The sequence below is a fragment of the Mustelus asterias genome, chromosome 9, assembly GCF_964213995.1.
Source record: "Mustelus asterias chromosome 9, sMusAst1.hap1.1, whole genome shotgun sequence".
NCBI lineage: Eukaryota > Metazoa > Chordata > Chondrichthyes > Carcharhiniformes > Triakidae > Mustelus > Mustelus asterias.
Window position 1 is genome coordinate 98369656 of NC_135809.1, and position 15948 is coordinate 98385603.

The 15948-nt window shown below is 43.7% G+C and overlaps 1 protein-coding gene across 6 annotated transcripts in view; it reads right to left on the bottom strand.

Moving 5' to 3' along the window:
* accs (1-aminocyclopropane-1-carboxylate synthase homolog (Arabidopsis)(non-functional)) overlaps positions 1-15948 on the bottom strand; it is a 55219-nt gene that overhangs the window by 30979 nt on the left and 8292 nt on the right. For 4 of the 6 annotated variants that reach the window (XM_078220637.1, XM_078220636.1, XM_078220638.1 and 1 more), the window contains 4 exons: positions 8298-8944; positions 5683-5742; positions 3116-3186; positions 1073-1142 (listed from right to left, as the gene is read on the bottom strand). In XM_078220637.1, coding sequence (XP_078076763.1) covers positions 1073-1142; positions 3116-3186; positions 5683-5742; positions 8298-8944 — 848 coding nt within the window. Of the gene's footprint in view, positions 1-1072; positions 1143-3115; positions 3187-5682; positions 5743-8297; positions 8945-12028; positions 12149-13333; positions 13381-15948 lie in introns of those variants that run through there. The other 2 variants (XM_078220640.1, XM_078220639.1) reach the window with 2 other exon arrangements.

Sequence of the window (15948 nt, forward strand, 5' to 3'; positions counted from 1 at the left end):
TGGCCAATGCCTCCGCAATTCCACTCTCACTTCCCTCAGTATCCTCTGATCCAGTTCATGACTTATCAACTTTATATATAGCCAACCTTTCTAATATCTCTGCTTTCTCAATTTTTTAGCCAGTCCAATGTCTCAACTATCTCCCCTTTCACTACAACTTCGGCAGCATCTCATACCTTGGTGAAGATAGATGCAAAGTAATCACTTAGAACCTCATTTATGTCCTCTGCCTCCATGCATTAATCCCCTTTTTGGTCCCTTATCATTCTTGCCCCTCCTTTTAACTTTCTTTATGGAGACACTTGCCACAATTTTCCAATCTCCCTTAGATTTGGGATGGTGCCAATGGGACTGAAGAAATGCAAATGCTACACCTTCATTCAAAAAAGGGTGCAAAGTTAAGCCGGTGATCAAGAGGCCAGTGATGGTGGGGCCAGTGTGCATGTGCCGATGTCCCTATGGGGAGATCAGAGCAGTTTGTCTGCCTGTTGGTCACATCGTTTTTTTGGGGGGAAAATCGCCCCTATATCTGTTGATTTCTTATTGGCTTGACTTGAAAACTTCTTAAATGGACTTCCACATCTGTCAAGACACTGAGCTGACTCAAAAAAAACTGTATCTGAAGAAGTGTCATATGGACTCGAAAGGTTTACTCAGTTCCTCTCTCCACAGCTGAGTTTCTCCAGCATTTTTTGTTTTTGTTTCAGATTTCCAGCATCCGTAGTGTTTTGCTTTTGTTATACCCATATACGTCAGATTATGTTATTTTTGTGGATGACTGGTCATTACAAAAGACAAGCAATGCACTCTAAATAAAGTAAATTTGATCCCGAGGGAAAAGATCAAATCATCAGAATGCCATTACTAAAATAACGTACACTTGTATAGCACATTTGGCATGAGAAAACATCGTAATCATCTTTGAAGAGAAAGGTGGATTGAGGAACAAAGGAGATAATGAAAAGTCCAGCCACAAAGGAAGGTTTGAGGGGATTCCACAGTGGCAAGCTGTTTTGGCAAAGGGAGAGGTCAAAACAATAAGTGGCAATGCTGGACAGTGGTAACTACTCACGTTCTCAGGCTTGAGGGGCACCGGTGCCTTACAATAGCACGTCAAAAACTTTCCCACTTGTACTCGGAGGCTGAGATGGCAGCAAGACAAACAGAAAAATGTTTTGAAATTGTTTCTTACACATTTCTCTTGATATACAAATGCACAGATACAGTTAATCATTAAAAAACATTTTTTAAAGGGAATCAAATCAGAAAGCCTTAGTGTTACAAAATGCTAATTGCACATTGCCAATTTTTTTCTTTAAGTTTTCATTTGCACTATTTGGGCATTACTGGTAAGCATGATGTGGAGATGCCGGCGTTGGACTGGGGTAAACACAGTAAGAAGTTTAACAACACCAGGTTAAAGTCCAACAGGTTTATTTGGTAGCAAAAGCCACACAAGCTTTCGGAGCTCCAAGCCCCTTCTTCAGGTGAGTGGGAATTCTGTTCACAAACAGAGCATATAAAGACACAAACTCAATTGACATGAATAATGGTTGGAATGCGAATACTTACAACTAATCAAGTCTTTAAGAAACAAAACAACATGAGTGGAGAGAGCATCAAGACAGGCTAAAAAGATGTGTATTGTCTCCAGACAAGACAGCCAGTGAAACTCTGTGGGGGTTACAAATAGTGGGACATGAACCCAATATCCCGGTTGAGGCCGTCCTCGTGTGTGCGGAACTTGGCTATCAGTTTCTGCTCAGCGACTCTGCGCCGTCGTGTGTCGCGAAGGCCGCCTTGGAGAACGCTTACCCGAATATTAGAGGCCGAATGCCCGTGACCGCTGAAGTGCTCCCCAACAGGAAGAGAACAGTCTTGCCTGGTGATTGTCGAGCGGTGTTCATTCATCCGTTGTCGCAGCGTCTGCATAGTTTCCCCAATGTACCATGCCTCGGGACATCCTTTCTTGCAGCGTACCTGATACGCTGCAAGAAAGGATGTCCCGAGGCATGGTACATTGGGGAAACTATGCAGACGCTGCGACAACGGATGAATGAACACCGCTCGACAATCACCAGGCAAGACTGTTCTCTTCCTTTTGGGGAGCACTTCAGCGGTCACGGGCATTCGGCCTGATATTCGGGTAAGCGTTCTCCAAGGCGGCCTTCGCGACACACGACGGCGCAGAGTCGCTGAGCAGAAACTGATAGCCAAGTTCCGCACACACGAGGACGGCCTCAACCGGGATATTGGGTTCATGTCCCACTATTTGTAACCCCCACAGAGTTTCACTGGCTGTCTTGTCTGGAGACAATACACATCTTTTTAGCCTGTCTTGATGCTCTCTCCACTCATGTTGTTTTGTTTCTTAAAGACTTGATTAGTTGTAAGTATTCGCATTCCAACCATTATTCATGTCAATTGAGTTTGTGTCTTTATATGCTCTGTTTGTGAACAGAATTCCCACTCACCTGAAGAAGGGGCTTGCAGCTCCGAAAGCTTGTGTGGCTTTTGCTACCAAATAAACCTGTTGGACTTTAATCTGGTGTTGTTAAACTTCTTACTGTGATTACTGGTAAGGCCAGCATTTATTGTTCACCCTAGTTGTCTTTGATAAGATGGTGATATGTCACCTTCAAATGTCTCATTCCTGCAATGAAGATTCTCCAAAGGGAGAATAAAGAGTTTCAGGTGGGACTTAAACAGGTGAAAGCGGAGAGACAGCGCAGTGTCCAACTCGCATCCTTTCATCCATCCCCCCACCCTACCTCCAAAGTCACCCCTAAAGGAGCATTAAATTCTTGTCTTCAGCAACAGAAATAAGCATGTGTCATAAAGAGAAGGACAGCCAAAGTGCACACAGCAGGACCCCATAAACAGCAACAAGATGTTTTCCTTTCTTTGATGGTATTCATTGGGGAAATTTCTGTGTCCTTCAAATTGTAGCATGTGATCTTTTATGTCAAGCACAGACCATTTTTTATGTCTTATGTGAAACATGGCATCTCCATCAAAGCATGTTGCAATGATGGCGTTCCCAGTGAGGTTGACAGTTTTTACTATTAGATAGATGTGATCTAAAGTCAGCAAATAGCACAATAAAATTACTTACAACTCATGTCCTTTCCAGTCTGGATACTGCAAGAGTGGAGGGTCTATCTGAAACATGTCAGGCTGCATCAACTGCAAACAGATAAGAGACCAATTAGCATGTCATTGGACAAGGAATAATCTTTTAATAGCCAGAGGTCTACATTGAAATGGTTTAAACTTTATGTTTCTGTATCTCAAAAGTTTAAGCTGCAAAGCACAACAGATTCTGGGCAAAAATAACAAAAGAATAACCATGATCAAATCTTGTAAAGAAAAAATGGCCTTTGTAATATTCAGTGAATGTATTAAATAATAGTTGCATTTCAGATCATTCCAAGTTGCTTCCTAGGTTAACATTGAAAAAAGATGCTTGCTGAACCAGGAAAGTTAAATTTCAAAGGGTCAATCAAAGGCATAACCAATGAGATGGGGACTTGAGAAAGTTTCTTAAACGAGAAGGAAGTGGAGAGGCAGAAAGGTTTACGGTAGACATTCCAAAATGTAGAGTTCAGACAACTGAAGTTTCTGCTGGCACCGGTGGGGGAGGTGGTAACTTTGGAACAAAATGATGAGCCTTAGCTCAAAATGGTATCTATTTCCTGTTCAACCAGTTGAATGTACAGATCCTGTCACTCTTCACAGAGTAAGGATACGGCAGCAAAATTAATGTAAGGTCAGTTCTTATGCATTTATCTGACTCTGAACAAAAGGATTACTCAAAGTGCAGTACTAAACAGGAGGGAAAACAGTTAAAAATACGTAACAAAGACTTGTTGTGAAGTTGTTATAGATTTTTTAATCAATTCAATTCTATTACAACAGCAACTTACATTTATTCAGCATACTTAACTTTAGTAATAATACAACCCAAGGTGCTGCATAGGAATGATATCAAACAAAATTTGAGACCAGGGCAGATGTCGACAAATGTTCAAACAGATGTAGCTAGGTTTTAAAGAAGGAAAGGGAAATAGAGACAGGGTGGTCAATGGGGGGAATTCCAAAGCATAGAATCCTACAGTGCATAAGGAGGCCATTTGACCCATTGAGTCTGCACTGACCACAATCCCACCAGGCCCTATCCCCACAACCCTATGCATTTACCGTAGCTAGTCCCCCTAACACTAAGGGGCAATTTAGCATGGCCAATCCACCTAACCCGCACATCATTGGACTGTGGAAGGAGACTGGAGCACCCGAAGGAAACTCAAGCAGACACAGGGATATGTGCAAACTCCAGACAGACAGTGATCCAAGCTGGGGATCAAACCTGGGTCCCTGGCGTTGTGAGACAGCAGTGCTAACCACTGTGCCGCTGTGCCGCTCGATCCCTGGCACTGTGAGGCAGCAGTGCTAACCACTGTGCTACCATGCTGCCGATACAGCTTAATGCACAATTACTGATAGTGGGGCAAGTAAAATTGCTGTCCCACAAAGAGCAATGTGACAAATGAGCAGTCTGTATAAAACACTCAACTGGTGCATTGCATCCAGTTCTGGTGACCACACTTTAGGAAGGATGTGAAGGCATTAGAGAGGGTGCAGAAAAGATTCACAACGATAGTTCCAGGGATGGGAAACTTAGTTGCATTGATAGGTTGGAGAAGCTGGGGCTGTTGTCCTTGGAGAAAAGAAGGATGAGAAGGAGATTTGATAGAGATGTTCCAAATGATGAGGGGTTTGGACAGATAGGGCAAAATTGTTCCCAAATGTGGAAGGATCGAGAATCAGAGGACAGCGATTTAAGGCGATTGGCAAAAGAAGATAAGGTGACATGAGGAAAAACTTTTTTTAAACGCAGCGAGTGGATGGGATTTAGAGTGCATTGCCTGAGCGTGTGGTAGAAAGAGATTCAATCGTGACTTGCAAAAGAGAACTAGATTGTTACCCGAAGAGAAAAAAAAATTGCTGGGTTAAGGAGAAAAGGCAGGGGAGTAACACCAGGTGAACTACTCTTGCAGAGAGCCAACACAGACCTGGTGGACACAATGGCCTCCTTCTGTGATGTATCCATTCTGTGATTATAATTACAAGATTAAAGTTATTATTTTTTCTAGAAACACCATTTAAATATTGAGTGATGCATATAGTGAGGCCACAATTTTATCGGCCAGCAGCCCAAGTGGGGGATGGAAATCCTGTCTCCAACATGAAGTGTTGAATAAGCTACAGGGCTCCTGTGATCAGTAGGAGTGCGCTCCCCATTGGATCTTTGGGTGGCAGAGTGGGAAATCCCACAATACGAAAAATCCTGCTCATTCCTGGAAACTTGAATTTCCAATTCATTTCTGGAAACTATCAATAGCAAAACAGTGTGTAGAAATCACTGGGTGGTTTCACAGTCATCATTTTGCCCTTAAACTCCCAGCAATTTCCAACCAGCGGACTTCCAGTAAAACTGACTTAGGAACAGACCAAATGAGTTCCATGCTAGAAATGGGAAGCACTCCAGTTTCCAGCATGGTACTTGGAATCTCCTGCACAATGCCTTTCAAACTGTTGATATGAACAATGGGTAAGGGTAAAGCACTTGGAAGGACACAGAAGTTTAAAACTTTTTTGTTGTTGAAGTAAAGATGCACATACCCTTTTGGAAAGCAGGTCAAAGCACAGCTTGTTCTCACTAGCTCCCAGATTAATAATGCCCTGCAAGATGGATAAGAACAAAAAGAATATAATAATCTATAATCTGAACAAAGAGCTGCACTTAGACTTACTCACCCATCAGTTATCAATTCACAATGTGGGCGCTAGGTCGTTCCAGCTCCAGTTAAAGTTAAGGTTAAAGTATTAGTCACAAGTCAGGCTTACATTAACACTGCAATGAAGTTACTGTGAAGTTCACTAGTCACCATATTCCGGCGCCTGTTCGGGTCAATGCACCTAACCAGCATGTCTTTCGGACTGCGGGAGGAAACCAGAGCACCCAGAGGAAACCCACGCAGACACGGGGAGAACATGCAAACTCCACACAGACAGTGACCCAAGCTGGGAATCGAACCCAGGTCCCTGGCACTATGAGGCAGCAGTGCTAGCCACTGTGCCACCGTGCCACACAGTTCCAGGTCAAACTGAATTTAAGTCACATATAGAAAGCTATAATATAGGATTTTCACTGCCTGCAATTTAGAACATCAATATTTACCAAATTTCGAAACGCAACAACGGTACATAAAACAATGGCTGACATTATTGGAAAAGATGGGAACATTCTGAAACCAGCAACCTCTGCTGTCCTATGGGAAGGGGAGGTAAGGAGGGAAAAAGGTTTCTTCTGATCCCTGTATTAGATACACTATGGCTGGAAGACATTCTCCAGAGAGATCAAAAATCCATTTTGTTGAAACATTTAGCATATTTATGAGAAATAGTGAACAAAGGACATTGCCGCACTGTTTCTTACATTGCTGACTCATTGAATCAAAGGAAGCTCTTCTCCAGGGGTTCAAAATACATGTGATTAAAATCCCAATTAAAGCATCCAGTTGCTGACTGCAGAGGCAGGGTGAATTGCCGGGTAGTAGCGAGGAAGCTGCACGCAGGAGAAGAACTGAACTAATTTCAACACATTTGAACTCAGGTACAGGCCAGTTAACCCAACATTGGTCATAGGGAAATTGCTAGAATCCATTATTAATGAGGCGATAGCAGGATACTCAGAAAATCATAATGGGATCAGGCAGGGTCAACATGGTTTTGTGAAAGGGAAATGGTATTTTTACTACATTATTAGATTTCTTCTGAGGAAGTAACAAGCACAGTGGATAAAGAAGAACCTGTAAACATGGCATACCTGTATTTCCAAAAGGCATTTGATAAGGTGCCACATCAAAAGGTTCCTGCACAAAATAAAAGTTCATGGTGGGGGAGGTAACATATTAGCATGGATAAAGGATTGGTTGGCTAACAGGGAATAGAGAGTAGGGATAAATGAGTATTTTTCAGGTTGACAAGCTGTAACCAGAGGAGTACCACAGGGATCAATGCTGGAGCTCAATTATTTATAATTTATATCAATGCTTCGACGAAGGGACCGAATATATGGTAGCTAAAGTTACTGATAACACAAAGATAGATACGGTCGCACGGGTGACACAGTGGTTAGCACTGCTCACAGCACCAGGGACCCATGTTCAATTCCGGCCTCAGGTGACTGCCTGTGCGGAGTTTGCACATTCTCCCCGTGGCTGCGTGGGTTTCCTCCAGGTGGCTCCGGTTTCCTCCCACAGTCCAAAGCTGTGCAGATTAGGTGCATTGGCCATGCTAAATTGCCCTTTAGTGACAGGGGGATTAGTGGGATAAATACGTGCGGGTTGTGGGGATAGGACCTGTGTGGGATTGTTTCAGTGCAGGCTCGATGGGTCGAATGGCCTCCTTCTGCACTATAGAGATTCTATGAAAGAAAGAATAAGAGGTATCGCTCTTAAGTTGGAGATGAGAAGAACTGTTTTCTCTCAGGAGGTCATCAATCTGTGAAATTCGCTTCCCAGGAAGCAGTGAAGGATGGGTCATTGAATTTATTCAAGGCAGAGTTAAGATTTTTTTTTGATAGGCTAGGGAGTCAAGAGTTGGGGGGGAACATGCAGGAAAGTGGAGTTAAAACTACAATCCGATCGGCAAAGGTCTAATTGAGTGGCAGAACAGGCTCGAAGGGCCGAATAGCCTACTCCTGCTCCAAAGTCCGACATTCCTAGGTCCATCACATCTGAAGACTGTGGACAGTCATAGTGGACAGTATTCAGTCCACATTACATGACAAAGATCAGAATTGGGACATTGTTCAATTTGTGTCAAGCTACAATTTCAAACACTCTCAGTGATTAAAGATAAGATAATGCGGTGTTTCCCTACAAGACATGTGAACCCAAACACTTCATGAACATTTTTCACCCCAATTTATCATTGTCTCTATTTAAGATTATAATCCTAAAGGCAGTGCCAAATTTGTGTAATTTTATGCTGTGGAAATTTATTTTTAAGTGAACATCCAGGTGCATGGAATAAGTAGATGCCCCTCGGTGTGCCTTCAAAATGAAACACAGGCTAAGAAACAAAATCAGTGTTCTGTGACATTCTAAGATTCAGTTTGGAGATATCATAGCATCCTCCCCCAACAACAATTAAATGAATACAAGTAGAACTCCAAAGACCACAGATAGACGGAATCTTAAAAGATATTTAAAATGGCTCAATAGACTTACATTAGGGTTCTTATCTTCATCATGCTTATCTGCATGGTAGGCATCATAACCTTCCTGAGTTATTTCACAGGAATTAATAATTTCATTTCCTCTCTTTGATAAATAAATGCTAGATTCAGGTCGTCGGAATGTTGGATTAGTTTCTACACCAGACACAACATCTTTCAGTCCATTAGGTAGAGATTTGCTCTGCTGCTGCACTATTCTACTGTTACCATCTTTGGAGGTGGAAGCCGAGGCTGGGGGACCACCCGTCTCTGTAGCTCGACCAGAAGGCTGCGAGAAGGCCTGGCTGAGGTCCAGGCCCAAGGTCTGCATGGAGCCTCCATGCCGAAGTGCATTCACCATCTGGGCAAATATGGTGAACATTCTGTACTCGTGCTCCCTCTCCAGTTCCATCCGGCGTTGCTCCAGCTGCATCCGCCTGTCTTCCAATTCCATGTCCCGTTGCATCCTTCGCTCCTCCATTTGCAGGAAACGCTCCTCCACCACTCTTTGTGCTGTTAGAAATTTCAGAAGAATGTCATCCAGAGGATCCTTTACCCGGGGTGGCTTCCTTTTCCGGCGAAGTCTGTGGAGCGCAGAAAAGGCAGGTCCAGAGGTATGCATCCCGGAGGAGGTACCACTTACATTTGGGTCCATGTAACCTGCAGAGGTAATAATAAACAACATGTTTAATGTGATTCTTCAAAACATACCAAACAAGAAAATGAAGGGTAATTGAAAGTCATTTGCTTTCCACCTTGCTTCGGTTTAGCTGTGCAGAACTCCTGGGCAATAAACTGCCTGGACACATTTGCTGGAATTTTACTGCCTCACCCGCCCAAGACACGTAAGATCCTGCCTGAGGCCAATGGAGAATGCCGTTCTACGAGCCTCACCCACCCTGGAAATTCCAGCCATTCATTTTTTAAAACAGTATTTTTAATATACAAGTTGAAGGGGGTGATCTTACCAAAACAAATCTAAATCTAAATAAAAGTGTCCAGAGGGGCAATTTTTTAACACACAGGGTGGTGAGTGTCTGGAACAAGCTGCCAGAGGTAGTAGTAGAGGCGGGTACAATTTTATCTTTTAAAAAGCATTTAGACAGTTACATGGGTGCGATGGGTACAGAGGGATATGGGCCAAATGCGGGCAATTGGGATTAGTTTAGGGTTTTTTAAAAAAAAGGGCGGCATGGACAAGTTGGGCCGAAGGGCCTGTTTCCATGCTGTAAACCTCTATGACTCTATGCCAAACGAGCGTGAAAATGGGAGACAATTGCGCTGATTTTTTTGGGTGAGCTCCTAGTCTCAATCTTACGACACTTGGAAAAGAAAGAGCCCAGATGTGATTCTCTCGCCAGTAGGGGGTGTGGCAGAGCCTATTCTCAGCCGGAAGCTGACTGCTGAGCTCTAGGGGCGCCATTGTGCAGGTGAACTCCCAGTGCACTATCACCCCCACGGACACTGCCCCTTCCCCCAAACCCCCATCGATCACTGACCTGCACAGCCCCTTTTGATTGCCACCTCGGACATCGCTGATCCCCACCCCCCCTCCCCACCCCCCCGATCGATGCCCTGGACATCACCCCCTCCCACTCCAATTGCCACCCCGAACATTACCCTAACCCACTACCACCCCAATATCCGCCCTGGACATCGCCAATCCCCGCCACCCCGATTGCCGATCCAGCCGAATAGTCCCCCCCAATGCAGAGTACCCCCTTTGCCCCCACACCATGGAGCTCCCACTCATGCCTCATCTGATCATGGGCATGCCCCCATTGCGGGCCCGCCCCTTCTAGCCACTCTGACACTGCCCGGTGCCCACCGGGAGTGCCAATTTGCCGGACTGACATTGCCAAGAGTTCCATACTGGCACTGCAGGGTACTGGGTTGGCAGTGCCAAGGGGCACTGCCCAGCCTCACCCCTGACCATCCAGGGGGCTTCAATGGCCTCCGGTTCCACTGGCGAGGCCATCGCGTCTGGCCCCCATTGGTGGGAACCATACATGATCCTTGCCAGTGAGGACCTTGACCAGCGAGCAGACAGGTAGACGCAATAGCGTCTGGGACTCACTAATTATATTGAAATGAATAATTAATGACTAACTAATTATATTTAAATTAACTAATGAATATTGAAATTGGCTTCGCGCCAGTAAGCTGATTTCACCGGCAAATCAGTGCCAGTAACATCGCGAGAGACGAAAAACCGGGTGCGAACCTAATGATTCGCCTCTCTCCTGATCTTACTGGCTCGCCAAGCCCCCAGAGTGTTCACAAAAAGGACTGAAATAATCAAGATAAAAGCAAATTACTTCAGATGCTGGAATCTGAAAGAAAAACAGAAAATGCTGGAAAATCTCAGCAGGTCTGACAGCATCTGTGGGGAGAGAATAGAGCCAATGTTTCAAGTCTGGATGATCCTTTGTCAGACAACTGGGTGTGGGTCCTGAAACTTAAAATCAAGGGAAGGGAAAAAACTGACCAATAAAACTTGATTCAGGACTCAAGGATTTTATTTTTCCCTCTGTCAATAGCTGTTCATGACTTTCTACGATAAAATTCCTGCGCTTTGTCCAAATGAGCATGACTTGTCTAATTTTCAGGGTTGAATGGGGATGGCAGTGGTCATTGTAAACAGGCCCAATCCAATTCTCACCCCACATCTACAGAGCATACCTCGAGTGGGGTTGGTAAATAGCAAATCAGGAGTAGAAACATTCCAAGGGTTTTACCTTTCTTAACCCAAGTATTTGAATATTCTTGCCAGCACCTTGACTGAAATCGATTAACTCTGGACAGACCAGGAACCTGAACCTGGGGTCATCCTGTTCTGTATTTCTCACGTACTCATTAGATAAGCCTGTTAATTCTCTGGCAAAGCCTATTTATTAGTCAAATTTGATTATTAGAAATGCAATGTTACCGAGTAACAAACAGCTGCACCTTATGTGCGTGTTTTCCATCTTAAGAGACATGAGCCTTTCAATAACTATGAAAAGAACTTTCTGCTAAAACACAGAAGTGATATTTTACACTGTTTCCTGTAACTAGATACCGGCAGCAGATACACTCAGAGCTGCAGACTATAGTTTGGTATTGGTACTGAACAGGCCACAGTGATTTTTCACTTTCATCACATTGATAAATAGTTGAAGTTCAGTGAAGTGTTAATTTTTACTGATATTGATCTGGAAGGAAATGCAAATTCCTCAAAGCTTTTGGTCAATGTAATATGCCTGAATAACTAGATGATTTTTTCCTTTGTTTTTTCATGGTGTGTGGGCAACTCTGGCAAGGCCAGCATTTGTTGTACACCCCTAATTGCCCTTGAAATCAATGATTTGCTAGGCCATTTCAGAGAGCAGTTAAGAATCAACCACATTGCTATGGATCTGGAGTAGGCCAGAGCAGGAAAGGACGGCAAGTTTCTTTCCCTAAAGGACATTAATAAACTAGTAGGGTTTTTTTAAAAAAAACAACAATCGATGATAGTTTCATGGTCACCATTACTGAGGCTAGCTTTAAGTTTCAGATTTATGAACTGAATTTAAATTGTACCAGCTGCTATGAAGGGGCCAAGTCCCCAGGGCATTAGCCTAGGCCTCTGGATTACTAGTTCAGTGATAGTTGCTTAATCTGTGTCGAAGGTCAAACATTTTCCTGGCTGAGTCGCACTATAATTCATATCCACACCAACTGAATTTGAAAGTCAGCCAAAGCAGAGAGAAATGTACTCACTTAAAACATTGTGGCCACGACGAACAAGTATCAAAATTTAAAGGAATTATTCAAGACGGAACTTGCGTGCCAGCGTTGGCTTGCTAGTAGCACTCTTGCCTGAATTAAGCAGTTGTTGGTTCAAGTTTGACTAAAGGATCAGTGCACAAAATCTAGGCTGCCTATCCTCCCAAACACATGACCTCTGTCCTAGGAGGACAAGGAGAGCAATTGCATGAGAATATCACCACCTCCAAGTTCCTCTCCAAGTCACACACCACCCTAACTTAGAAATATATCTTCACAGTCCTTCGGGTTAAAATCTGGAACTCTCTACCAAAAATCATTTTAGGAATACTCTCAGAACAGACTGCCACAATTCATCATGAGGGATGAGCAATAAATGACAGCCTTGCCAGCAAGACACACATCCCTTGAATGAAGAAATAAAATAAAGCAAAATAAAGTTCCAGGGCGGCTCGGTGGCACAGTGGTTAGCACTGCTGCCTCACAGCGCCAGGGACCTGGGTTCAATTCCGGCTTTGGGTCACTGTCTGTGTGGAGTTTGCACATCCTTCCGTGTCTGCGTGGGTTTCTTCCGGTGCTCCAGTTTCCACTAAATGCCTCTTAGTGTCAGGGGGATTAATGGGTAAAAATGAGGGTTACGGGGATTGGGCCTGGGTGAAATTGTTGTCAGTGCAGCTCGATGGGCTGAATGGCCTCCTTCTGCACTGTGGGGATTCTATTCTATGAAACTGAGGGAGTGTTGCTGTGTTAGCAGTGTTGTCTTTTGGATGAGATATTAAACTCTTCTGGGTGAGGCCCTATTGTTCTCTCAGACACAAGAAAAACATCAAAGAACAGAGAGGCTCTGTCATAGTTCGAGCTAATATTTATCCCTCACCCAATAAAGCAGACTGTCACTGATTGAAGGACACTGCCGTGTGCAAACTGGCCACCATGTTTCCGACACAACTGACAACACTTCAAAAAGATCTTAGTTGATTATAAAACATTTTGGGCTATGCAAAGATCTTGAAAAGCACTCTGTGTAAACTCTAGTTTCTTTTTTTACAATTCCATCTGATCGGGAGAAAATCAAAATCGTTTTTGGCCAGTGGAGAGAAATAGACTTTGAAACCCCGGTTGCTTGTCTACTATGCACTCTGTCCCTGGACTATTGATGTAACATTCTTCAACATTGTACCAACCAGAAAAAAAAAATCTGTAAAACAAAAAGCAATGCTAAACATGAAGACTAAATAGTAACTTAGTTAATGTTCTTGCGACAAATTCCTCACTAATAAAGAAAATCTTGGCTCCTACCTTAGAATAGGTCCGCGCTTAATTTTTAGAACCTGCCAGTAATACAATCTTCGGCATGTGCAGAAAGCTACAATCCGTGATGTATATATAGGGTAAAGTACAATATGCTAAGTGGCTACCAATTTACTGATTAACACCTCAAGTCACAAGGGCATATGATTCCAGAGCTGTCAGTGCTACAAACACTGTGTTTTATAGCCTATTCATTACACAATGATTTTGTCCACTTCCTTTTTTTTGCAGCACTAAAACTCTAAATTGAACTTCTCTGTTAAGCTCCCATTTGGCTAGGCTCTGCTACTATGATTCTGCCCTACTTTCAAACTGAACGATAATTGTCAAACAGAGCTGCTCCTTTGCTCTTCACTTCACCGGACTTTCTCATTTTTGCTTTCAATTATTTTCAGTGTCATAAAGTCTTTGAGCGTCACTTACTTGATCATGGGACAAAGCAACCAGTAATGGATTTTAAATATTCGTTTTTAAATGCTAGGGTTTTGTACTTTGGCTGAAGCAACCAATTTGATTGGAGGAAAAGTTTACATAAAATCTTTCAAAAAATTTACAAAGTGTTTAGTTCAAAAGAGAAAGGTATAGTCTATGCGAGAAAATCACAAAACCGGTGTGTAAAGACTGAGGATAGTTATCCTCGGGTAAACCCACTTTCATTGCTCGGATCGATGCAAAATCTGGATTTTTCACGCCTGCCCTCTGGAGCTTTTATGAAATATTGCAGAAGTTGGGTCTAACATCACATTAGGCACAGTAAGTGTAGAGTCCTGTAGGTTTGTCGCACCAACTCAAACCAGCTGCTCACTATTGAGACAATTTTTTCATTTAACTTCTTGCATGCTTTAATTTAAAGTAAGAATCCCTGCAGTGCCGAAGGAGGCCATTCGGCCCATTGAGTCTGTACTGACCACAATCCCACCCAGACCCTATTCCCATAACTCCACATATTTAGCCTGCTAATCTCCCTGACACTAGGGTCAATTTAGCATGGCCAATCAACCTAACCCTCACCTCTTTGGACTGTGGAAGGAAACCGGAGCATCCGGGAGAAACCCACACACACACTGGGAGAACATGCAAACTCCACACAAACAGTGACCCGAGGCCGGAATTGAACCCGGGTCCCTGGCGCTGTGAGGCAGCAGTGCGAAGCACTGTGCCAACGTGCCTTTACAGTGGAAAGTTCAAAAATTGTATAAAGCACACTCTTGCCCTTTGTAGACTTGGATCTTGTTGTTGCACCTGTTCTTCTAGCAGCAAAAATTCCAGTAGAGAACAACCAAATAAATAATTGTACAAACTGTTGAGTCCATCTTTGATGGTGGCTCAACAATGGAGAAAGAAGCACAGCTAACATAACGCCCTAACTATGCATGCCAAAATATCACAGCACATTGGAGACACTGCTTACACATAGTCACATGGGCCACAGGCACCTCAAGTCAACAGGTGAAATCTTACAAATGGATAAAATAGACACACCAAATTATACTGCTACTTACACATGCATGTACATCAGTACTCCAGGTTTCAGCAGAAACTGCAGTATCCTGGACGGCACAATGCAGACAATGCACAATTCTACCTTGCTTTTCAAAAATGATTCCGTAAATTGTCACACCAGTGGCACAGTAGTTAGCACTGCTGCCTCACAGTGCCAGGGACCTGGTTTTGATTCCCAGCTTGGGTCACTGTCTGTGTGGAATCTGCACATTCTTGCCGTGTCTGCTCTGGTTTCCTTCCACAGTTCATGGTTAGGTGCATTGGCCATGCTAGAATTCTCCCTCAGTGCACCCAAACAGGTGTGGCAGTGTGGCGACTAGGTGATTTTCACAGTAACTTCACTGCAGTCTTAATGTAAGCCTACATGTGACACTAATAAATAAACTTTAAACTTCACTAAGTAAAGCTAGGTGGTATGGGATTGACTGGCAGATTTAGCTTGGATAATGGGAATTAGCTGCTTTGCAGATTCAGAGGGTAGTTATGAATTATAGGACATGTGCGCAGCTGGTCATTAGTGGACTGCTACAGGAAAGAAATATGGGAAGAAAGAGTTGCATTTACATTAAACTCAGGACACCCCAATGAGCTTTACAGCCAATGAATTACTTTTCAAGTACATTCACTGTTGTAAGGTACGAACTATACCAGCCAATTGGTGCACAGCAAGATTCCGCAAAAAGTCAGTGCACTGCGCTATTAATGAGATAATCTGCTTTTTGGTATTATTTCAAGGATTAAAGGTGGCATGGGAAACAGTGAGAACTTCTCTGCTCTTTGTGGAAATCATACTACGGGACCTCCTACCCATGATGTCCCATTTGAAAGACAACGGGCAGGATCTTACTAGCTCGCCATGCCAGTCGATCAGGCAGCGATTGGGTGGGGGGGGGTCGATGTTCAGGGTGGCGATCAGTCGGTGGGGGTGTGCCAGGTGATGTCCTTTGGAGGGGGGGTGGAGTGACAGATCGAGGCATCTGTGCAATGGCATCCCTACAGCGCAGCAGCTGGCCTCCCAATTGTGTTGAGACTTCACCCACCCTACTGGCAAGATTCACATTACAGTCTCCATTGCACAGAGTGCTGTGAGTCACCATCAC